This window comes from Pteropus vampyrus, unplaced genomic scaffold, assembly GCF_000151845.1.
Source record: "Pteropus vampyrus isolate Shadow unplaced genomic scaffold, Pvam_2.0 Scaffold327, whole genome shotgun sequence".
Classification (NCBI taxonomy): Eukaryota; Metazoa; Chordata; class Mammalia; order Chiroptera; family Pteropodidae; genus Pteropus; species Pteropus vampyrus.
Genome location: NW_011889108.1, coordinates 334,998 through 359,135, shown reverse-complemented (window position 1 = coordinate 359,135; position 24,138 = coordinate 334,998). Strand labels below are relative to the sequence as shown.

Below are 24,138 nucleotides of genomic sequence, written 5' to 3'. Positions count from 1 at the left end.
ATCAGGAACAAGGCAAGGCTTCCACTATCGCCACTGTTATTCAGTTTGACATTGGAGGTCCTAGCGAGTGCAGTCAGACAAGAGAAAGATATAAAAGGCATCCAAATAGGAAACAAAGAAGTCAAGCTGTCACTATTTGCGAATGACGTATTTCTCTATACAGAAAACCCTAAAGACTCCACAAGAACACTACTAGAAACAATAAGCAAATGCAGTAAATTTTCTGTATACAAAAGAACATTCAAAAATCCATAGCATACCTATAATCTAATGATGAAGAGTCAGAAAAAGAAGTAGAAAAAATAATTCATTTTGCAATTACAACAAACAGAATAAAATAGCTAAGAATAAATTTAACGAAACGTGAAGGACCTGGATAATGAAAACTACAAGACCCTATTAAAAGAAATTGAAGAGGATACAAAGAAATGGAAAGATATTTTGTGTTCTTGGATTTGAAGAATCAACATAGTTAAAATGACCTTATAACGTAAAGCATTATACAGATTTAATGCAATCCCCATCAAAATCCCAGCAGCATATTTTAAAGAAATAGAACAAAAAATCATCAGATTTGTATGGAAGCACAAAAGACCCCGAATTGCCAAAGCCATCCTGAAAAAAAAGAATGACGCTAGAGTCATCACTCTGCCCAACTTCAAATTACACTACAAAGAGACAGTAATCAAAACAGCATGGTATTGGAAGCAAAACAGACACACAGACCAGTGGAACAGAATCGACAGTCTCAAAGTAAACCCATATTTATATGGGCAAATAATTTTTGACAAAAAAGCCAAAAACATACAGTGGAGAAAGGAAAACCTCTTCAATAAATGGTGCTGGGAAAACTGGAAAGCCACCTGCAGAAGAATGAAATTAGACTGTTGTCTATCACCACACACCAAAATTAACTCCAAATGAATTAAAGACCAGAATATAAGATCTGAAACAATAAAATGCATAGAAGAAAACATAGGAACAAAACTCAAGGACCTTGAACTTACAGAGGATTTTATGATTTGACCTCAAAGGCAAGGGAAGTAAAAGCAAAAATAAATGAATGGAACTACATCAAATCAAACAGCTTCTGATCAGCAGAAGAAATCGTCAACGAGGTAAAGAGACAACCATCCCAATGAGAAAATATATATGCAAGCAACGCTTCTGATAAGGACCTAATATCCAAAATACACAAAGAACTCATACAACTCAATAACAACAAAAACACAAATGATCCAATCAAAAAATGGGAAGTGGACCTGAACAGATACTTCTCCCTAGATGACATACAAACAGCCAACAAATATATGAAAAGATGCTCAACATTGCTAGCTATTAGGGAAATGCAAATCAAAACCATAATGTGATACCATCTCGCACCTGTTTGAATAGCTATAATCAACAGGACAAGTAATAACAAATGTTGGAGAGGATGTGGAGAAAAAGGAACACTCATACATTGTTGGTGGGACTGCAAATTGGTACAGCCACTGTGGAAAACAGTATGGAGCTTCCTCAAAAAACTAGAATTGATCTACCATATGATCCAGGAATCCCTCTCCTGGGTATTTACCGCAAAGACTTGAAAACTCATATCCAAAAAAATATTTGCATACTGATGTTCACAGCAGCATTATTCACAATGGCCAGGACATGGAAGCAACTGAAGTGTCCTACAATAGATGATTGGCTAAAGAAGCTGTAGTACACATACACAATGAAATATCACTCAGCCATAAGAAGAGTTGAAATACTGCCATTTGTGACTACATGGATGGACCTAGAGATAATCATGCTAAGCAAAATAAGCCAGACAGAAAAAGTTGAAAATCACATATCACTTATATGTGGGATATAAACCTAAAAACAACAAATGAACAGGACAAACAAACAAAGACTCATGGACATGGACAATGGACTAGTGGTTACCAGAGGATAGGGGGTAAGGGAGGAGGGGGTAGGTAGATAGTTATAGAGGGTCAAATATAGAGGTAGAGAAGAGTGAAGTGGGTAAAGGGGATCAAATATATGGTAGCTGAAGGAAATTGGACTTTGGGTGGTAAACGTACAATAGAATATACAGATATCAAATTATAATGTACACCTGAAAATTACGTAATTATATTAACCAATGTTACCCAAATAAACTTAATAAAAATAATAATAACTGACTCAATAAGGTTGAGGTTAAGCCATTTCATTAGGATTGAAAAATATATGAGAAAAAGTCTATAATATGTATATATGCTTATATATACAAAATACCTCTGGAAATTACAAACTAGCTGTTAATAGTAGTTGCCTAAAGAAAGAGGAACTGGGAGGCTGAAAAAGCTATCTGAGCTTTACCTTTTGGCAGTTTCAGTTACCCAGTCAACTGAGGTATAAAAATATTAAATGGAAAATTCTAAAAATAAACAGTTCAGAAATTTTAATCTACTCGCTGTTCTGAGTAGCAAATCTCACATAATCCTGCTCTGTCCAGCATATCCACACTGTATACCCTTCCAGCCCCAATACTGAATCGCTCTCCTATGCACAGTTCCCACTACTTCAGTTGGCTCTGGGACCTGGGGCTCTCCAACCCTGTGGAGCTGGTGTGTCAGGCTTAATACTTGTAGGTGTAGAGGAAGCCCATCCTCCCAAAATCACCCTGGGTTGTAGCTGCATATTGGCGACAGTCAGTCCTCTTTGGACTTTCTGCATGACAGAGCTCCCAGGTGTGTTTTTTGGGAAGAAATCCCTGCTCGCCTTCTTTACTCTGTACAGGCAAGGCAGTCCAGTAACCTGGAGTGCTGTGTTCTGTTTGAATACCATTGTCCACCTTTATCCTTGGTTTTGTTTTCTGAGGTTTCAGTTATCCCAGTTCAACCTTGGTCTGAAAGTATTAAATGAAAAGTTTTAGAAATAAACAATTTATAAGTTTTTAATTGTTAAGAGTAGCATGCTGAAATCTTGTGCTTTCCCACTCTGTCCCACATGGGTTGTGAATCATTCCTTTGTTTAGTATATCCATACTATGTATGCTATCTATCCATTAGTCAGTGGTCCTCTCAGTTATCACATCAACTGTCTGGTATTGCAGTACTTGTGTTCAAGTAACCCTCTTTAACAAATTGTCATGTAATTTTTATTACAGTATATAATTGTTCTATTTTATTATCAGTTGTTAATCTCTTGCTGCATCTAATTTATAATTAAATTTTATCATAGGTATGTATGTACAGGAGAAAACATAATATATGTAGGGTTTGGTACTATCCATGGTTCCAGGCATTCATTGGAACATATCCACCAGGGATAAGGGGCAGACTACTGTATATTATTTTGTATCTTTTAATTTTTGAGCCATAAATGTATTACTGATTGAAAAGATTACGAAAAATTTAAAGAAAAAATTATGTTAAATTTTTTTTGATACATTGACTAGGAGACCATCTTTTCTTCATTCATTGATTCACGTACTTAACAAATATTTATGGAATGCTTATTATATGCTGGGCACTGTCTGGAGGAATAAGAGTTAAGAAACAGGAACTTAAACTCTACAGCACATGTAGGTTGAAGTTTGCACAGCCCCATGAACCTGGATCTTAGGATGACTGACAATGTGGAGTAGAGCCCCTAGGTTTCTGCCAATAAGAAGGGGAGCAATAGTCTTCAATTTGCTTTAGGCCTATGGTGAGGTCTCATTGTTTGAGCACTTTAACTTTATTCTAATTAATATGACACTTCACTAATGTGATCTAATGAATATTTCATTAACCCAAGAGCTGAAACACACACATTCTTCTCAAATATACATGGTAAATTTACAAAAAGTAGCCACAAATGGGGCCGCAAGGCTAGTCTCAACAAATTTCAACAAATGGGTATTACAGAGATTACATTCCTAGATCACAAGGTATTTAAGTGAGAATTTACTGAGTAAAAGGTTAACTTAAAAAATTAATTCAGAGCCCTAGCCCATCCTGCCTCCCTGGCTTGGCATGTGCTATGCCTGTTGCAGGCCCTGTCATTGGATGGGCAGGTGGTAGGAGGGGACACGGAGCGGGCTTGGGTGAACAGAAGGACCGCTCTCACTAGAGCCACAGCTGCTATGATTGGGGACCCACCAGGCCATGGCACCTCAGAACAATTATACTCAGTGCCTGCTAGGTGGCTGGGCAGTGTTCATCATGGGGGTGCTGCTGGTGCTAAGCGCTACTGAAGGCCATCCTGGACTGAGAAGTCTCGACAGGGTCTTCAAGCAGAAGGCCTTCCATGCCTCTGGAAAGCCCCACTACTAAACCAACAGGAAATATCCTTCATGTGCCTTTCAGCCATACAAGTGAATCTTCCAAAAGCACTTCGAAACCATTTGCCACTCCGGTTTACAAAATCTCAAAATATGTTACAGTCACCACCTAGAAACCCATAGCAACATCTAAAATGACAACACCAGGGGTCTCAGCAAATATGACTTTCACCACCTTAAAGTCTACACCCAAAATGACAAGTGTTTCACAAAACGCATCCCAGATGTCAACATCCACAATGACTACAACCCACAGTGGTTCAGTGACATCTGTTTTTTTATCAGTAATAATCACAGTAACTATAAATTCTAAAGAAAATAAAAGATCAAAATTTGATATAGGTAGCTTTGTTGGTGGTAATGCATTAATACTGGGAATTTTAGCCTTTACATTAGATGCAAAATATATTATTCAAGAAGAGCTTTTCAATATAGAATCATTGATGAACATGATGCCATCATTTAAGGAAATCCAAGGACCGATGGAAAGAATATTGATTCAACCATATCAATTAGTTTAAGACAGTATTCTCTTTTTGAAAATCATATAAACAGGCCATGCATATAATGTACAATATAATATAACTGCAAATGCCACAAAGCAGAAATTTTATGAGTAAACCAGATCTTAAGCATAATTTTAGTTTGTGTCCTTTCAGAAAGCATCAATATTTTATATGTTTTAAATCTTAGTACTTGCTTCAGAAACAAAATGCACCCTTTCCGCCCCCCAAAATAAAGAAACAATACTTGGGTTTAGCCCTGTTAGAGAATCACTGGAGAGCCTGTGTTTTTATTAATAACTTCTTCCAAGGTTTCAATGGCAGATGATATAATTTTCCTCCATGTAATTTCAGTAAATTGCAATGTTTAACACGATAATGTTTTAAAGACTTAGTTGTTAGAATTAAGAAGTTAGGTTATTTGCTAGATTATTTGCTACTGTGAGAATATTGTCACCACTGGAAATTGCTTTATTTCATATTTAGCTATTAATTATATATTTAGTGAATATTTTAAGAGATGTAGAGCTGCTTTCAATACCTAGAAATGTTCAGTGTAGTGTAAACACACCTAACTTCTAAAAAAGCCCTTTATATGATTTCCAAAACAACATTTAGAATGCTGTATAGTCAGAACTATAGATTAATGCTCTGTTTCTTAGGCCAAGGATTGTGGACTTCTCCTCAGGCTGCTAAACCTGCAGGATGAAAATGCTGTATTTTCCTGCACTGTCGATTTTACTTGAAAATTTGGAGAAACAGCATTTTAAAACTAAAACACCAATTTATTTTGGAATAAATTTTTATGAAGTTTTAAAACAGGGATTTTAAGACAGGAAACTTCCTGCTACTTCATTTGGATATTCTTCAGACCACTCCTTTTCCTCCTTCACTGAAGAAGAGGCACGTTCAGGTGTATTATGTTAATGGAGAGAAAAAGTACAGTATTGCAGAGACATGAATATTAGCCAACATATTTTGGAATATTTTCAATTTTACAGTTTACATGCCAGCACTCAAAACTCAAGGTCAAGTATTGACAAAAAAAAAAAAAATTAATCACGTTAAATACTGAGATAGTATTTCTATCTTAGATTGGTCAAAGAAAATCACACTAATTTCTAATAGTCTAAAATTGAGTTAATATGTCCTAATAAACATGTACCTTTTGATCACCTTTTGGTTTACAGAGATCATGTATCAAGAATTTTGATATAAAAGTGTCATTTCTACTCACTGTGCATTATAGCCAATTGTTAGGATGAATATAGATGATAAAAATTATCCAAAATATGGATATGATAGGAGGTATGTGGCACATGCAGTGTGAAGAAAATATTATAAAACACATATGTTTACATCAGTTTGCAAAAAGATGTTACTAACTTACCCCTAACTAGTCTTTTAGCTACTGCTTTCATATCTTTGCAAAATATACTTAAGATATATTTTATAGTAATGGTAGCCTTTTAAATTTAAGTTATTTTGGTGGCTCCATAGTGTAGTGGTTAACATGTCTGCTTTACATACAGAAGGTCCTGAGTTCACGCCCCAGGTGGAGCCACAGACCATACCCCAGGTGTGCCAGGACCCCCAAGTGCACCGGATGGGGGGCGGTGCCAGGCCCCAGGGGTACCAAGCCCCGGGGGCGCCAGGCCCCAAGTGCATGCTGAGAACGTGTTGGAGGAGAAACCCCACCTTCAGAGATCCAGTTCTTAAGGGGAAACAGCAACATCCATAGGTAAGGGGTGGAAGTGGTGGCGGGGGTTAGGGGGGGCATATTAAAGAGGAGAAATAAATAAATAAATAAATAAATAAATAAATAAATAAATTTAAGTTATTTTCTCCCCTGCATTCTTGATATTTCAGTGTTTCATATCAGTCAGAACTTTGTAAACAGGCCTGAAATTTTCTTGAGTGCTTGTTTCTTTAGAACTTTGAAGATATAAAACCACTTGTCAAGTACTAAATGTCATTATATGCCTTTAAACTTTCCTGTGCTTTGGATTTGAAATAATTTAGTTATGTCTTGTTTTTGTATATAAATTGTATAATTTGTTACTTTTAAATACTAGTACTTCAATATAGTTTTTTTATGTGCAAAAATTGAGTAAACGGGGATGCAAACAATATTTTGCTTTGAAGCACATTTCCTAAGCATAAATTTATCTTCTCAATTATGTTTACTTAAGTAAATGTTCGATTTTGTTGACATTTCTTGAGAATGTATCTACTTGAAGATAAAAGCAATGCAGATGGATAGCTATATTAGGCAGAATGCAATCAATGATTTTAAAATTTCCTTGGATAATCCATAAAATGAAAAATTCAAATACAGATAAATGAAAGTTGGTAGTATATTACAGTGATAATTTTGTATTTTATAGAAAAAAATTTGAAAGCAAATTTCTCTTTTTCCTTTTTATTATAATGACCAGCTTTTAACATTTCATTGTTACTGAGATCTATTTTCAGAATAAAATTTTGTTTAGAAAAGAATTAATTCAAAAATTTAAAAATACATGTTTAAATAACTCACAGGACAGAAAAACATTGTAATAATGGAATTTAGAAAATGTTTCAAATCGATATTATAAAATTTTAAACTAGCAAAATATGTGGACTAGAGCTAAAGTAGTACATACTTACATAACAGAGGTGTTCAAAACAGCCTGTTCTTGGGGTGGGGGCAAGTAATAAAATTTTAAATTTTCTAGAAATGTTGATTAAAAAAAAAAAAGAGGGCACAAATAAATATTATGACTGAAAGGTAGGTGTTGACCTGGAGAAAGGATATACCTACCACGAAGGGCTCCTGGTGGCTAACTGGGCTCAAATTTACAAACATGGCCTAGCAGCTATTTCTAAATAGGGGCCTCACATGCAAGCCATGCTTGAGGGAGAAGCCTGCACTAAACTTCTACCTGCTCTAAACTGTCTGCCTGCTCTGTGTTCCTGCTGTCTGAGCAAAACTTATAAAAGAGTTCCTGGAATCAAATTTCAAACAATACGTCTGAAACTTTGCCCATCCAATCAGAGCTGCCAAGCTATAGCTCTATTAGCATCTTCATTGACCAATCAGAGCAGCCTCACTCCAACCAATCAGGACAGTGCTTTTGGACCAATCAAACTGTGAGGATTTAGAGTTCTCATTTGCAGGAGGACAAACCAATCTGGGTGGGGGTCTTCTCTCTGTATAAGTCAGTCAGCTCCCCCGTAGCTCAGGAAGAGCACTTTCCCTTGGTACTGAAGACTGTATTTCCATGGCTGGAGCTGAAACACTGAACCAGAGCTGAGCAGGTAGAGTAGAGCATGGCAGAGCTGTCTAGCCAGAGAGGGACCTCCCTCAAGGGCCTTCCACACCTGAGGGCCATCTTGCGGCCATGCTGTTCCACAACTGTGCTGTCATAATTGAGCTATAACACCATTGAGCTGTCTCGCAGCTGTGCTGTATCACAATTGAACTGTTGGCGCTGAATAAAGTTTCCTTCTTCACCAAATCCAAAATTAGGGGTTCCTGTTGGCATTGAATTGGTGCCAATGCCCATCAGTTGACATTACATGGCACCCAATATGGGGCTCTGAAACCTGATTTCCTGACACTGTCCTGAAACCAACACATCTGGTACCTGCGTGAGCCCCTTGTGCTCGAGTTATCATCCCAGCAACTGAGGGTCAGGTAATGTCCCCTTAGATCCAAGATCTCTTATACTTACAAAGTCTTGAAAACTTTGGATTAGATATGGGATCCTCATCTGATGACCTCAGTTCATACATTTAGACTGAGAGGGCCCCTCCATTTGAATCGGCCTTGTTGCCTAGGAGGAATAGCTCTCATTCATGTTTGACACTAGGAAAGGTATCCCCAGTGAAGGCTTTCCTCCATCACATTTAGTACCTAGGGAGGATATCCTCCAGTCGAATTTGGTACTGGGAAGGGTATCCTACAAGTTGGGACTAGGCCTTATCCATAAGGTTTGTGGGGACACTCACGCTAACAGGCACCCCAAAAGATACTTTCTTAAGGAAGGTATGTGTGAGGATGCTCATGCTTAACAGGCACTGGGGAAGGGGGGGACACCAACCATAAAGAGGAGAGCAAAATGGGTAACCCATGCTCTAATACTCACAAGCTAATCAGCCACCTAATGACAGCAGGGAGGACTTTAGCTGTTGCATGTACAAAAATAGCATTCCAGAGAATTGTAATTGGCTAGGCCTCTGGACAAAAATCATGCAAGATCTCAAGCTTTTTTGGTCAAGATAAAGTTTCTGTAAAAACCCAAAGTTTCTCTATTTGTGTGCTCAATTAGAACAAAAAAAAGACTGTTCTTCCCAGAAACAATGGAAAGTCTTTTTTTTTAATTGGTAACTTGAGAGCTCTAAATGAAATCAAAAGGCTACTATTGCCTCCCTTAGGAAAAAATAATTCCAAATTGGGTAAATGCCTTGATAAATTAAAAAAGAAACTGGCATTTATGAAATTGAAACAAACCGGATCATTGGAAAACTTTTCCTCTGACCCTTGCGCTTGCAACTCTAAAGCCAGGTTTACTGGCTTTAAATCCCTCACCGCTGCCTTGTCCACTGCCCTGCCCTGCCTACCTTCTGCATAGAAACAAAGAGCCTAAACACAATGTTAGCAGTCACATCTAGCAACGTATAAAACATGCTTTCTATTGGGAATAAGGAATGATTCAACATTAGAATTTAATTTACCACATTAACAAATTAATGGAGAAAAATCATGTGATCATCTCAATAGATGAAGAAAATTCACAACATAAATTTCAACATGCATTAATGATTTTTAAAATTCTTATAGTAGAAATAGAAGGAAATTCTTAATCTGATAAAGGGCACCTTCATATTTAATGGAAAAATGTTAAGGGTCTCCATGGAGGGGAGGACAGCAAATAAATAGCTATTTAAGGAATTAAACAGAACACCAGTCCCTCTCTACTCTGTGTTAAGCAATCACCCAGAACATCACTCACCTTTGTTATAGTTGCACCCTCTTCTTGTCCCAACTAGATTGTCACTATGGTGCGGGTGGCCACTGTTGGACTGTCCATCAAGAAGCCAAAAGAGACCATGAAATGACCAAATAGGTAGCTAACCTCTTTAGGTAAAGGTAAGATTTTCTTGACATTATTTCATGTGTGAACTCAATTTTGGAAAATGGAAAGCTAGCCATGAGTCCAGAGGGTCTGACTTTTCTGGAGAGCTAAAGAGAAAGGATTTGAATGGGAAGGCAGTATTTTGTGGTTACAGACTTTAGGGAATCAGAGGAAGAAATGAGGGAGATGACTAAAATATTTTATTTGACACATTATCAAGGTCCCCTATGGGTATCTATGGGCAGATTTCTCCCAAAACATATTCTGGGAAAGGATTTGCGTGCAAGTAGTGTATTTGGGAAATGACCCCAGGAAACACCAGTAGAGTGGAAAAGTGAGACAGGGAAGGGGAGAAAGCCAATATAGGTTACCACTCTGGGCAACGAGGGCTCAATTCCACTGCAGAACATGCCAGAGATTGTCTCACTTGTGGAGCAAGGAAGAGAGAGGCAAAGGATCTAGAGTATTCATACCTATCATGGCTAAGGCCTTCCAGGAGCAGCATTACCTCCCTGGCACTTCCAGTTGTGGGCATGCTCAGGCTAAAAGAAAGCTCATGATTCTTAGAGAATCACGGATGGTTGCAGTAGAACAGATATGGGTGAGGGGGCAGAGGTACTATCTGCAACCAGGGCCCTGTGAAGTCCACATTATACTGCTTCATGTAACAGAGATTTGCAGACATACTCCTAGATTGGTGTGAGTAGATGGCAAATCTGAGCAAGCACCTCCATTTTGGGCTTAGTCACATTTGGTAAACTGAGGCAAGTTAGTAACTCATCTACCTCTTCTACAATTTTCTCAAACTCCCCCCCCCCGCCCCCCTAAAAGCAGGGCCAGTCACTCCTCTCTACTGTCAGAACACTTGCGTATTTTCTGGAGCATTTCCACAATAGGTGCCAATTAGCTTCCATCATCTTCCACTTGTAGGACTGATCTGCTGCTTCTGGCTGACTAATAAAAACTGAAGCACCATTATTAATTCATCCATTCCTTCAACAAATATTTACTGAATAGTGTCTTAGTTTGTGTTTCTCTAAAGGCAGACTGAGACGAGATAAGATGCAAGTAGTTTATTTCAGATAGGGGGCCAAGGAAGAAGGGAAACCCAACACAGGGTTTGGGCATGACTGAGCTGTTACCACTGTGGACAACTAAGGCTCAGTCCTGCTCCCATGAAGCATAGAAGGCTGAAGCATTCATCCCCAATTAGTTAAGGGTTGGCTTCCCTGAACTTCCAGGCTGTGCCTTCTCCCAGGGCTTCCAAAGTTCTGTCATCTCACAGTACCCTCATATGGCGCCCACACCTCCTTGGCCAGATGCTGTCTACGGGCAGCCCAGCCTCAAAGAAACTGGGGTTGGGGGGGTTTTGCTCTGGTGGGAAGGAGACATGGAGGAGACATCTGGGCAGCCCCTACCACCAGGATCCTTCAGTAAACTAGGGGTCTGCATCTATAACTAACACAAGTCGGGAGATGGCAAGATTGGTGGCTTCTAGTAAGGGATAGGAAAAATGGGAGTTGAGAATAGGAAAGATTTGATTGCACTGCCTATTTTGTTGTGGTTGCATTTTCTATCATATACCTTTCCAAAAAAGAGGAGGAGGGTGTTAACTTTATATGAGGACGCAAGGAAAATTCAAAAATTCCACAAGCTGGTCAAGGCTGTAAGTTGGGGTGGTAAAACTTCTCAGCCAAGCACAACAAAGGCCTGCTCCACCGCGCCGTGAGGAACCCCTATAAGCTGGAACAGGAGCTGAATCTAGCCGGCGAAGGCTGCACTGGGGCGCTGGAGGCCCACACAGGCCGAGGCCCCAATTCTTGGGCGACTCCAGCCAGGATCATGGTCGGAAGGTACCATCACGCAAACCCAAGAGGAAAGGCCACTGCGCCTGCGCAGCGGGGCCCGCGACGTCCCGCCTCTACGCCGTGCCTGCGCACTGGTCCCACGACGCCGCACCCGGTGGGGGAGCGACGTGCAAGTAGGCGGGGCCCAGGTCCCGGGATGCGCAGGCTGGCTGTTGTCCGTGAGTGGAGTCAGCAGTCTCGCCGGTCCCGACCCGAAAGCGGAGAGGCATCCTCAGTCGCCCGTCCGCTCCCCTGGGAACAGCACCTTCCGTGGGTGGGGCAGAGGGGCCCTTGCAGGGTAAGCGGCGGGCCGGGGGCGCGTGCAGGGCCGGGGGGCCTGCAGGCCTGGAATAAGTGACTGCACGTGGGCCTCCCGGCGCGCTGGTGCGCTGCGTCTGGGAGTCGCGGCCGGAGTGGATGAAGGTCGGGGGCCTCTGGGATGCAGCACCGTGCGTCTGGCAGCTCCCAGGTCTCCAACGACAGCGCCTGAAAGCGGCCTCGGGGTCACTCGCTCACCAGTCTTCCCTCCTGCCAATCTTCCTGTCCCGGCTCCGTTAGTTCTCCCTGGACTCTGGACGTCGCTGACCCATGAGAGGCGCATTCAGTGCTCTGGCAGCTGGGTGAGCCAGGCTGGTCTCTAGCCCCATGGAGCCTAGAGCCCTGCTGCGTCTATTTATTCAGCCAGCATTTGCTGATTCTCTTCCCTGCTCTGTGCCAGGTGCTGCAGCCTTGTGGGCCTCTGGTAATAGGATACAGTATATGTAAAGGTATATTTTTTAATGGGTAGACAAATTTAAAATAGGAGAAGGACAGGCAAGGCCCCTTCCCTCCTGGGCCTCACAGCCCATTTGGGAAACCCAGGGAACAGGTAAGATTATGCCATTCAGATAGTACTGAGGATGTGAGGACAGTTCATTCTGGCGTTGGAGTAGTGACCAGAAGAGCTCATGAGGTGGTCAGGGTGGTTCTGCCTGAGCTGATCTGTGAACCAGGAGTGCTCCAGGCTGCAGGAGGAAGAGGCCATAAGGTGGACAGCTGGACACCAGGCTGGACCCCATTGAGTAGAAAGCATTGGACAGTCCAGGAGAATGGAAGAGGAGGGAGAGATGGGCAGGGCACTGAGGAAAGAAGAGTGATTTTTATTTTAAGTGCAGCTGCAAGCCGTAGAATGGTTTTAAGGGTTGGAGAGAAGTCTGAATTGCTCTGTATATTATTATGGACACAGCCTCCCATCCTGGGTGTTCACGAAAAGGAATCAGTCACCTAAAAATATGTAGGCAGTTCCAAGTGTTCCTCCAGGCACTTACATACCAGGATTATGTGTATGGTACCACATATCCTCCATCCTCTGGAATGCGTGGGAGGTCTTAGCTCTGAGCCCCAGTGAGGGAATCTGAAACTTATAGGAAAGAAGGTCCTTAAGGATAGGTAGATGGTGACTGTGATTACAGGGAGTCTTTGACTCACTGTGTAAGAGCCATGATGTCTTGGGAGCTTTTCCTGTTGGTATGACCAAGTGTGAACAAGGCTCACGAAAAGTCTAGCAAACATAATGAAACAAATCCAGAAATTGTTTTTTGTCCCCCTACTCCTGCCCTCAGAAGGAGCATTTGGCTAACATGATGTGTATTCATCTGCCTCCTGGAACCTCATGTGAAGAACCAGAGAATTGGACAGCCGAGTGAAGAGGTCTGGAAGTACCTCCCTCCCACTGCATCCTATAAAAAGGAAACAACAGGTGGTATTGACATGGCGGAGTTACGTATAGGTTTTGCAAAGAAAAATCCATTTAAACCTACTAGGAGAATAAAAAGTGGTTTGTAATTGTGCTTTAATTTTGAATAGATTTTCAGCATGTGTGGCAGTCATTTACATACCTGGCTGTTATTAGTACTTTAACTGAAAACCTTGAAGTAACTGGCTAACAGATTAGGTGGCCACCATCCAAATCAGATAGAGCTTGTATTTCCAAGAGCCAACCTGCTGTCCCTAGCTCCTAGAAACCTAGCCAAGGGGATGGTGCAGACACCTACCTCCAACACCACTGCTCCATACTGATATTCTCCTCTCTGACTCCTATCTGCCCCTGACAGAGGGGTAGCCCCTGGCAGGAACCAGCTGGGAGCAAGGTTTGCTCAGCCAAAGCTTTCTGTTTGCCTTTGCTCACCCTACATCTTGCCCCACCTGTCAGCTTACTCTTCATTCCTTACAGCCTTGTTCTAGACTCTCTCCTTTAAAGAAAAAAACTAAAGTTGAATTATTTTCCTTGATGAACCTCTAGGGAGGCCTTAACACATTTACACTCTGGTGCCCATGGAAATGTGATTTGCCCCTCCTGCCGGTGTCTTAGCTCTGGACAAACACTTTAACCCACTAGAATGAAATTGACTTTTAGATTTGGCCTCAGGGTCTTGGAGGTGCCCTTGAGCTAGGCTGTTTCTGGTTCTGTGTTCCCGCACAATGTTAAATTTGGATTCTATTTATGTCATCCTGAACTTACTGGTATGTAACTTTAATGGTTGTGTACGTAATTTCATGTGTTTTTTGGTTGTCTAAAGTAGACTTGTATTAATAGGAAAAGTAAAGTGATGAAGCATATTTAAGTGGAAGCTAGAAAATCTTGTCTGTGCCTCACCATGTGCCAGCTGTGTGTTCCCAAGCAGTTCTGTTTACAAACATTCCCAGGGTCTTGGTGGGGTCATATGGAAATAAGTCATTGTATATTGTGTGATATAAGTGCCAGCCTGTGGGCCTCTGGTAATAGAATATAGCATATGTAAAGGTATTTTTTTAATGGGTAGACAAATTTAATAAGTAGCAACCTTTGCCTTGAAATATGATATACCATTTATTAATCTGATCATGTAGATCATAGTTCTTAGATTAATATAGACATGATAAAACTTGATTATGTAAAAGGATTATATAAAACTCTTTCAGTTGTAAGGTGTTAGTATTGCTTTTGTGTCCTCCCTGTTGATCATTGGAAATAACTGCTTTAGAACTTTTTCTATAAATACTTTTTAAATGTTTACTTAGCAATGGAAACTTAGGGTTACAGTAACCTAAGAAAAGGAGGCCTGTGAGAGGGCCAGTTGTGGATGAGTGTTGGCTGCCTGGGGATGGGCAGTCCCCAGGTTGTGTCTTAGCCTCTGCTCATTTCCGAGTCTTCTCTCTGTTGATTTCTTTACTCCTGAGCTCAGCTAACATCTCCTTAATGCAGGTAATTTCCCTGGCCCAACCCCACACCTGTCATCTGTCACAGCACCAATTCAGTTTCTGACTGATGTCCTGCTATCATTTTATTTATTTAGTTATTTTATTTGTTTGTTTGTTTGTTTTCGTGAGTATTGGCCAGTTCTTTTTTTTTTTTAAGTTTATTGGGGTAACATTGGTTAATACAATTATATAATTTTCAGGTGTACGTTATAATTTGACATTTTGTATATTCTGTTGTGTGTTTACCACCCAAAGTCCAGTTTCCGTCAGCTACCATATATTTGATCCCCTTTACCCACTTCACCCTCCCCTTATCCCCCTATATTTGACCCTCTTTACTCCATCTACCTCCCCCTTCCTCCCCCACCCCCTACCCTCTGTTAACCACTAGTCTATAGTCCATGTCCATGAGTCTCTGTTTGTTTGTCTTGTTCATTTGTTGCTTTTAGGCTTATATCCCACATATAAGTGATATGTGATTTTCAACTTTTTCTGTCTGGCTTATTTTGCTTAGCATGATTATTTCAAGGTCCATCTATGTTGTCACAAATGGCAGTATTTCATCTCTTCTTATGGCTGAGTAATATTCCATTGTATATGTGTACCACAGCTTCTTTAGCCAGTCATCTATCGTAGGACACTTCAGTTGCTTCCATGTCCTGGCCACTGTGAATAATGCTGCTGTGAACATCGGTGTGCAAATATCTTTTTGGATATGAGTTTTCAAATCTTTGGTGTAAATACCCAGGAGAGGGATTGCTGGATCATATGGTAGATTAATTCTTAGTTTTTTGAGGAGTTTGATCCTGCTCTCATTTTAAACTTGACATGTAGAAAACCTGGTCACTTTTGCCTCCTGTCAAGCAGCCCCTTCTCAAATGGCGTACTTCTATTGGTGGCCATCACCGAGTCCTGGAGCATCTTCTATGCCTCCATCTTTCTCTGCTGCCTGTTCTGCCTCAGTGAATTGCTAAGCTGTCAGCTAGCCTCCTTCACCCATAGGTATTGACTGAGCAGCTGCTGGGCTCTGGCCTTGTATTAGAGGTAGGAGATTTGAGATAAGTGGCCTAGTCCCTGCTCCAAGAGAAGCATTGTCTAACCAGAAGGAATAGCAGTACTTCACAAATAACTTACTCAGGGAGGGGAAGTGTATAAAACAAGGAGCCGAAAGAAGGAGCCTCCAGCTGCCAGGATTCAGGGCAGCAGTAAACCTCTTGGGTAGGTTTTGCAGAGGTGTAGAAAGAGGACCAAATGAACAGGGTGCTAAAAAGAAACAGCATTTAAGGCAGGAAGAATCTTTGCTGAATGAGGTGTAACTGCTTTGAATTTGATACAATAGGCAGGCCCAGCCCTCTTTATTTTCCTCTCCCTCCACTGCCTTTAGTCCTTTGTCCACAGAACTCATTTATGTTACCTGCTTTGCCTCATTAGAGGTTTTTTTTATAGTGATAAAAATATACATAACATAAAATTTGCCATTTCATCCATTTTTAAGTATACAGTTCAGTGGTATTAAGTACATTAACATTGTTATGCCCATCACCACGATCTATCTCCAGAACTTTTTCATATTCTCAAATTGAATCTCTGTACCCATTAAACAGTTTATCTCCTGCCTTCCCACAGCCCCTGGAACCACTATTCTACTTTCTGTCTGTATGAATTTGACTATTCTAGGTACCTCATATAAGTGGAATATTTGTCCTTGTGCAACTGGCTTATTTCACTTAGCATAGTGACTTTAAGATTCATCTATATTGTAACATATGTCAGAATTTCCTTCCTTTTTAAGGCTGAATAACATATGAATATACTACATTTTCTTTATCCACTTGTCTATGGATGGACATTGAGCTTTTTCCACGGCTCGGCTACTGTGAATAATGCTGCAGTAAATACTAGTGTGCAATAATGTCAAGACCCTGCTTTCAGTTATTTTGGAGATATACCCAGAAATAAGATTGTTGTATCATATAGTAATTCTATTTTTAGTTTTTTGAGGAACTATCATACTGTTTTACATAGTGGTTGCAATATTTTACATTGCTACAAGAGTTCTAATTTCTCCACATCTTTTGCAACATTTGTTATTTACTGTCCCTCCCGCCCCGCCCCCCATGGCTATCCTACTTGTGTGAGATGATGTCATTGTTGTTTTGCATATTTAATGATTAGTGATGTCGAGCATCTTTTCATCTGTTTGTTGGTCATTTGTGTATCTTCTTTAGAGAAATATCTATATAGGTCCTTTTTTAGATCCGTTTGTTTTTTGTTGTTGAGTTTTTAGAGCTCTCTGTATATTTCAGATATTAATCCCTCATCAGATATGTGATTTGCAGATTTTCTCCCATTCTGTGGGTTGCCTTTTCTCACTGTTTTTAGTGTTCTTTGATGCTCAAAGATTTTTAATTTTGATGTAGTCCCCTTTGTCTTTTTTTGCTTTTCTTGCCCGTGCTTTGCTGTCTTATCTAAGAAGTCATTGCCATATTTAATATCATGAAACTTTTCTCCTATGATTTCTTCTAGGAGTTTTATAGTTTTAAGTTTCACATGTAACTATTTAATCCATTTTGAGTTCATTTATGTATATGATGTAAGATAAAGATCCAATTTCATTCTTTTGTATGTAGATATCCAGTTTTCCCAATATCATTTATTAAAGAGACTGTTTTTTCCCCAGTGAATGGTGTTGGTACCCTTGTTGAAGATCATTTGGCCATACACATGAGGGTTTATTTCTGGGCTCTTATTCTACTACATTGGTCTATATGTCTATCTGTATACCGCTACTACAATGCGTTGATTACTGTAGTTTTATAATATGTTTTAAAATCATGAAATGTGAGGCCGCCAACTTTGTTATTCTTTTTCAAGATTGTTTTGGCAGTTTGGGGTCCCTAGAGATTCCATATGACTTTTAGGATGGGTTTTTTTCTATTTCTGCAAAAAAAAGTTGTTGGGATTTTGATAAGATTGCATTGAATCTGTAGATTTCTTTGGATAGTATTGACATCCTAACAATATTAAGTGTTCCAATCCATGAATATGGGATATCTTTTTATTGGACTCTTCTTTAATTTCTTTCAGCAATATTTTGTACTGTTCAGGGTACAAGTCTTTCATGTCCTTGGTTAACTGTATTGCTAAGTATTTTATTCTTCTTGATGCTATTGTAAATGAAATTGTTTGATAATATTGTAAATGGAATTATTTGATGCTATCGTAAATGGAATTGTTTTTTTAATTTTCTTTTTAGGTTATTCATTGTAATACATAGAAACAACCGTGTGTTGATTTTGTGTCCTTGTGACCTTGCTGAATTTGTTTAGTAGTTTTAACAGTTATTTTCCTCCCCCGTGGAATCCTTAGGGTTTCCTGTATATAAGATCTTGTCATCTACAGAGATAATTTTATTTCTTCCTTCCCACTTTAGATGCCTTTTATTTATATTTCTTTTCTAATTGGTCTGGCTAGAACTTCCAATACTATGTTAAATAGAAGTGGTGAAAACACACTTGTTCTCAGTCGTAGAGTAGAAGTTTTTAGTCTTCCCCACTGAGTATGATGTTAGCCATGGATTTTTCTTATATGACCTCTATTATGTTAAGATAGTTTTTTTCTTTTCCTAATTTGTTGGTTGTTTTTACTATGAAAATGTTTTGGATTTTATTAAATGCTTTTCTGCACAAATTGAGATTATCGTAGGGTTTTTTTCTCCCTTATTCTGTTAATGTGGTATATTACCTTGGAAGGTTTTTCATATGTTGAACCATCCTTGCTTTACAGGGATAAATCCCACTTGATCATGGTGTATTATACTTTTACTATGCTGTTGAATTTAGTTTGATATTATTTGTTTAGGATTTGTGCATCAATATTTATAAGGAATATTGGTCTTTATTTCCTCGTAGTGTCTTTGTCTGGCTGTGGTATTAGGGTAATGCTGGCCTCATAGAATGAGTTAAGAAGTAGGTGTTCCTCTTCAATTTTTGGAAAGATTATGAAAAGGATTGTTGTGAATTCTTTAATGTTTGGTAGAATCAGTAGGGAAGCCATCTGGTCCAGGGATTTTCTTTGTTGGGAAGTGTTTGATTACCGATTCAATCCCTTTACTAGCTGTAAGTCTCTTCAGATTTTCTATTTCTTCATGATTCATCTTGGTAGTTTGTGTGTTTCTGAGAATTACTCGAGTTCATCCAGGTTATCCAATTTATTGGCATATAGTTGTTCATAGTACTCTCATAATCATTTTTATTCTATAAGATTAGTAGTAGTGTTTTTTTAATTTCTGATTTTAGTTATTTGAATCTTTTCCTTAGTCAATCTAACTAAAGGTTCATCAGTTATGTTGATATTTTCAAAAAACCAACTTCAGTTCATGGGTTTTTCTATTATTTGTCTATCCCTATTTTTATTTATCTTGCTCTAATTTCTGTTTCCTTCCCTCTAGTTTTGTGTTTAGTTTATTCTTTTTCTAGTTCATTAAGGATAAAGTTCGGTTGTTGGTTTGCGATCTTCTCAATATAAGCTTTACAGTTATAAATTTACCTCTTGGCACTGCTTCACTGCCTCCCAGAAGTTATGGAATATTGTGTTTTCATTTTCACTTATCACAAGATATTTTCTAATTTCTTTTGATTTTTTTGACCCATTTGTTGTTTAATAGTGTGATATTTAATTTCCACATATTTGAGGATTTTCCTTCTGCATTTGATTTCTAGTTTCATTCCATTGTGAATGAAAGAGACTTTGTTTGATTTAATCTTTATAAATTTAAGACATGTTTTGTAGCCTAACATATCATTTGTCCTGTACAGTGTTCCATGTGCACTCGAGAAAAATATGTATTATACTTTTGTTGGGTAGATTGCTCTGTATGTGTCTGTCAGGTCTAGTTGTTCAAATCCTCTGTTTCCTTATTGATCTTCAATATGATTTTTCTGTCCTTTATTGCAAGTGGGATATTGAAGCTCCCCACTATTATTATACGGTCTATTTTTACTTTCTAAATTGTGTTTGCTTCATATATTTAGGATTTGGTGTATATGTTTATAATTGTTTTTTCTTCTTGTTGAATTGGCCCTTTAATCATTACATAATGTCTTTCTTTGTCTTTTATGACAGTTCTAATTTAAAGTCTGTTTTGTCTGATATAATATAGCCATCACTGCTGTCTTTTGGTTACGATATTCATGGAATCTTTTTCCATTCTTTTGTTCTATGTGTGTCCTTATATCTAAAGTGAGTCTCTTGTAGAAGCATAGAGTTGGATCTTGTTTTTTTAGCCCATTCAGCTACTTTTATCTCTTAATTAAGAAGTTTAATCCATTTACGTTTAAATGACTGATGGGGAAAGACTTTTGCCATTTGTTTTCTGTCTGTCCTACAGCTTTTTTGTCCCTTATTTCCTCCATTATTGCTTTCCTTTATGTTCAGTTAATTTTTTGTAGCGACAAATTTGATTCTCTTCTCATTTCCTTTTGTGTATAATAAATAGAGATTTTCTTTGTGGTCACCATGTAACATCCTAAAGTTATAACAATTTATTTAAAATTTGATATCAACTTAACTTGAATCACACATAATAACTCTACTCCTTTACATCTCCCCCTCACTTTGTTTTTGATATCACAGATTACATTGTCGTATATATATTAACATAGACATAATTTTTTAAGTGCATTTATCTTCTAAATCCTGTAGTAAAAGGATAGTTGCAAATCAAATGTACACTAATACTATTTTTTATATTTTTCAATGTATTTAACTTTACTGGAGATCTTTATATTTTCTTATGGCTTTCAATGACTATCTGGCATTGAAGGTCTCTGGTTAGCATTTTTTTATAGAGCAGGACTACTGGTAATGAACTTCCTCAGCTTTTATTTATCTGGGAATGTCTTAATTTCTCATTTTTGAAGGACTGTTTTTGCCGAAACTGGAATTCTCAGTTGATAGAGTTTTTCTTCTCTCAAGCATTTTGAATATATCATCCCACTGCTTTCTGACCTCCAAAGTTTCTTCAGAGAAATTGATTGATAATCTCATTAAGTATTCTTTGTACATGGTGAGTCACTTTTCTCTTGCTGTTCTCAAGAGTCTCTCTTTATCTCTGGCTTTCAACAGCTGATTATAATGTGTCTTAGCATGAATCCCTGGGTTAATCCTACTTGGAGTTCATTGAGTTCGGATTTGTAGATCTGTGTCTTTCCTCAATTGAGAGGAAGTTTTTAGCCATTATTTCTTCAAATAGTCTCTTTGTTCTTTCTCTCTCTCCTCCTTTGGGACTCCCATAATGTGCATATTGGTCTTCTTATGGTATCCCATAAGTCCTTTGGGTTCTTTTCACTTTTCTTCAGACTTTTTCAGTGTCCTTTGTTGAAGTTCACTGATACTTCTGCCTGTTCAAATCTGCTGTTGAACCCCTATAGCAAATTTTTCCATTTGGGTATTGTATTTTTCAGCTCCACAGTTTGTTTGATTTCTTTTTACAATTTGTATGTCTGCTGATATTCTCATCCTATATCTATTTTTCTTCAGGGACAGTTTCTACCACTTTTTCTTTAAATGGGTTATGTTTTCCTGTTTCTTTGTATGCCTTGTAATTTTTTCTTTTTTTATCCTTTTTTTTTTTAATTGGGCATTTGAAAAAATAGCTACTTTTCCCAGTCTTTGCAGACCCACTCTGTGCCATGAAAGAGCTTCACTAATTAGCACATGTCTGAGGTTTAGAGTCAGCATGGGGCAAAGGATTAAACTCTTATCAGGATTTTTTTCTAAGCATGCATCTTCCCTGGGCTTCTGTGTGCACTATTTTCAAGTCCCCCATATACACAGCTGCTTTTAAATGTCTTAATTTCCCAAAGTGTCTCACCTGAACTCCTTGGGTCTTAGATGTTCTATTGTATCTCCCGCCACCCACCCAACCTCTTGCCCCAGGTGTGTGTGAGTCTTTAGTCACCTGTGGCTTTCACAAGAAGTACCCACAGCTCCTTTCCACAACTTCCCGATCTGAGCTCTAAGTCAAGCAAAACAAAGACCTGTCTCCCAGGCAGCCCCAACACAGGTTGGGATGTTTCTAGATGGTCTGCTCTGCTCCTTCCAATTTGAGAGAAAGAACTAGGAATTGGTGCTACTTTCAGATGGTTTCACATGAGAGGGAGTGGGGCAAGGGTGAGTAAACACCACAAAACATCTTGCCATCCAGAACATGACATTTTCTAGATTAAGCATTTGCCTGGTCGATGTAGATCTTTGCCTGTTTTTCAGAAGTCCTATAAAATATTTTAGCCAGTACCAATTTTTTTAAAAAAAAAATTCTATAGGAGAATGAGGGCCTAGAGCTGATGTCCTCTCTCCATTAAAGGATTTTAAATAGGGACTTTTATGTGTGTCTAGTGACATTATGGGAGATAGATGGGGTGGAGGAGTATCCTCTGCTCTTCTAGATTTTGGGTCCTGTGTTCCAGGCTGAGCAGCAGTGGGACAAGACAGGCTAAGTCTTTTCCTTGGGGCTTATGGCTTAGAGGGGACTAATCCTACAGATAGTAGCATCATTAGATTGTAGTGTTGCTAGGTCAGAAATAGGGCGCTCAGAGAGAGTATAACAGGGATGGAGGCTGTTCAAGTTGGGAGCAGTCAGAGAAGATGGGGTCAATGGCATTTTAGAGGCTTAGGGACAAGGATAAGGTTGGTCAGGTTGGCAGACAAGCATTCTGGGAATGCTTAACAGTGTGTACAGAGGGCCTGAGGCAGGGAGAATCTGAGTTCTAGGGACAAGAGGGAGGCACTGGTTTCTTAGAGCACCATGAGCAAGAGCAAGAGAGGTATGAGCTGAAGCTGCACGGGCTGATGGGCCAAGGCTGGGCAGCAGGTTCAATATAATTCTGAGAGCAGTGGGAAGCTACCAGGTGCAGTGAGATCCAAGAGAGGCCCCAAATAAGATAGGAGCAGGAGTTGGGGTGGAAGAGTCTTGGGGAAGGAGGTTTGCTCCTCGGTGCCTCTCAAGAGAGTTTTTCCCACAGCCTTTCATGGCAGCAGATGCTCAGGGGGTGATTTGTCCTGCCCCCTGCCCCAGCTGGAGTTGTGGGCTGCTGGGGAGGTCTCTCCCTTAGGCAGGGCACAGAGGCAGCTGTAGGTTTAGGTTGTGCTGGTCTGACCTCCAGGAGCCTGAGGGCATCCAGGTGTGACTGCAGGGCTAGACCCCAGAAAGGAGGGACCATAGAAGGCTTGGACTCCGTACTCCCCACCAAGGACCCACTTCTGCTTTGTTTCTTCTCCACACAGCCTTGAGGTTGGCATAAAGGCCACCACAGGCTTACCCCCTGTACTGCTAGCCCTGGCCCCCACTTTTACCCTCCTCTCACATTGTCTTCTAGCACTCCTGTCCATCACTGTCCCTAGTTCCAAGGGGACATTACCTCCCACTGCCCTTCTGTAAAGCCAGCATTCAGTATCTGTCTTCTCTGTATCCTATTCTGAGCACATCACACATCTCTTTGTAGCCTGAAACAGCAGCATGAAGCAGCTTTTCCTGTGAGCAGCCCCACCTTACAGATGAGACCAGTCTCATGTGAGGGCATAATTTGCCCACAACCGCACACTGCCGCAGGCATAACCTAAACCCACATCCTGCTCTCAAGCCAGCTCTTTCCTGTTTCCTTCCCACTAGGAGTGTCTTCTGTACTTCCCACAACTGACAGAGAGTAAAAGATGGACAGACAGACATTCCCCAAGAGTAGGAGTGCCCTGAGAAGCAGGCACCTGACTTCCTGTCCTTTGAAACTTCATGTTCCCACATAGCGCCTTGAGCTAGAAGCTGCTAATAAAACTTGAACAAATGCTTCCATTTTGGGGTGCATTGAACCAAAATTAATGGTGCTGAATTAGTTTGTTTTGCTGCTTGGGTATAACTTTTATAGACTTTGAAAGCACATGGTCATTATTTCTATCTTGGCAGGAATATGCTACATGAATAAAAAGCGGTATCTGTTGTGAAATTTCCTGGGAAACAAGCAGCGTTTCTCAGATTTGTCCAGGGCTCTCTGTAGTTCCCAAAGGACAGGATTTTAACACTTTTGAAAAGTAAATTACTATTTGGGAGAAAAAGTGGGAATTGAAAGAACAGATCAGATACAGGTTCCTCTTAC

General features: G+C 39.7%; 1 protein-coding gene and 1 pseudogene across 20 annotated transcripts in view; both read left to right on the top strand.

Annotated features, from left to right (window-relative positions):
- The first annotated feature begins 4,124 nt into the window (after nucleotides 1-4,124).
- Nucleotides 4,125-4,810, top strand: LOC111730674 (annotated as a pseudogene).
- A 7,093-nt stretch (nucleotides 4,811-11,903) lies between these two features.
- ENTPD6 (ectonucleoside triphosphate diphosphohydrolase 6 (putative)) overlaps nucleotides 11,904-24,138 on the top strand; it is a 29,904-nt gene continuing 17,669 nt past the window's right edge. For 6 of the 20 annotated variants that reach the window (XM_023522016.1, XM_023522023.1, XM_023522022.1 and 3 more), the window contains exons 1-2: nucleotides 11,904-12,068; nucleotides 13,430-13,508. In XM_023522016.1, the coding sequence (XP_023377784.1) occupies nucleotides 11,928-12,068; nucleotides 13,430-13,508 (220 nt within the window). In that variant the 5' untranslated portion in view covers nucleotides 11,904-11,927. The other 14 variants (XM_023522031.1, XM_023522035.1, XM_023522028.1 and 11 more) reach the window with 10 other exon arrangements.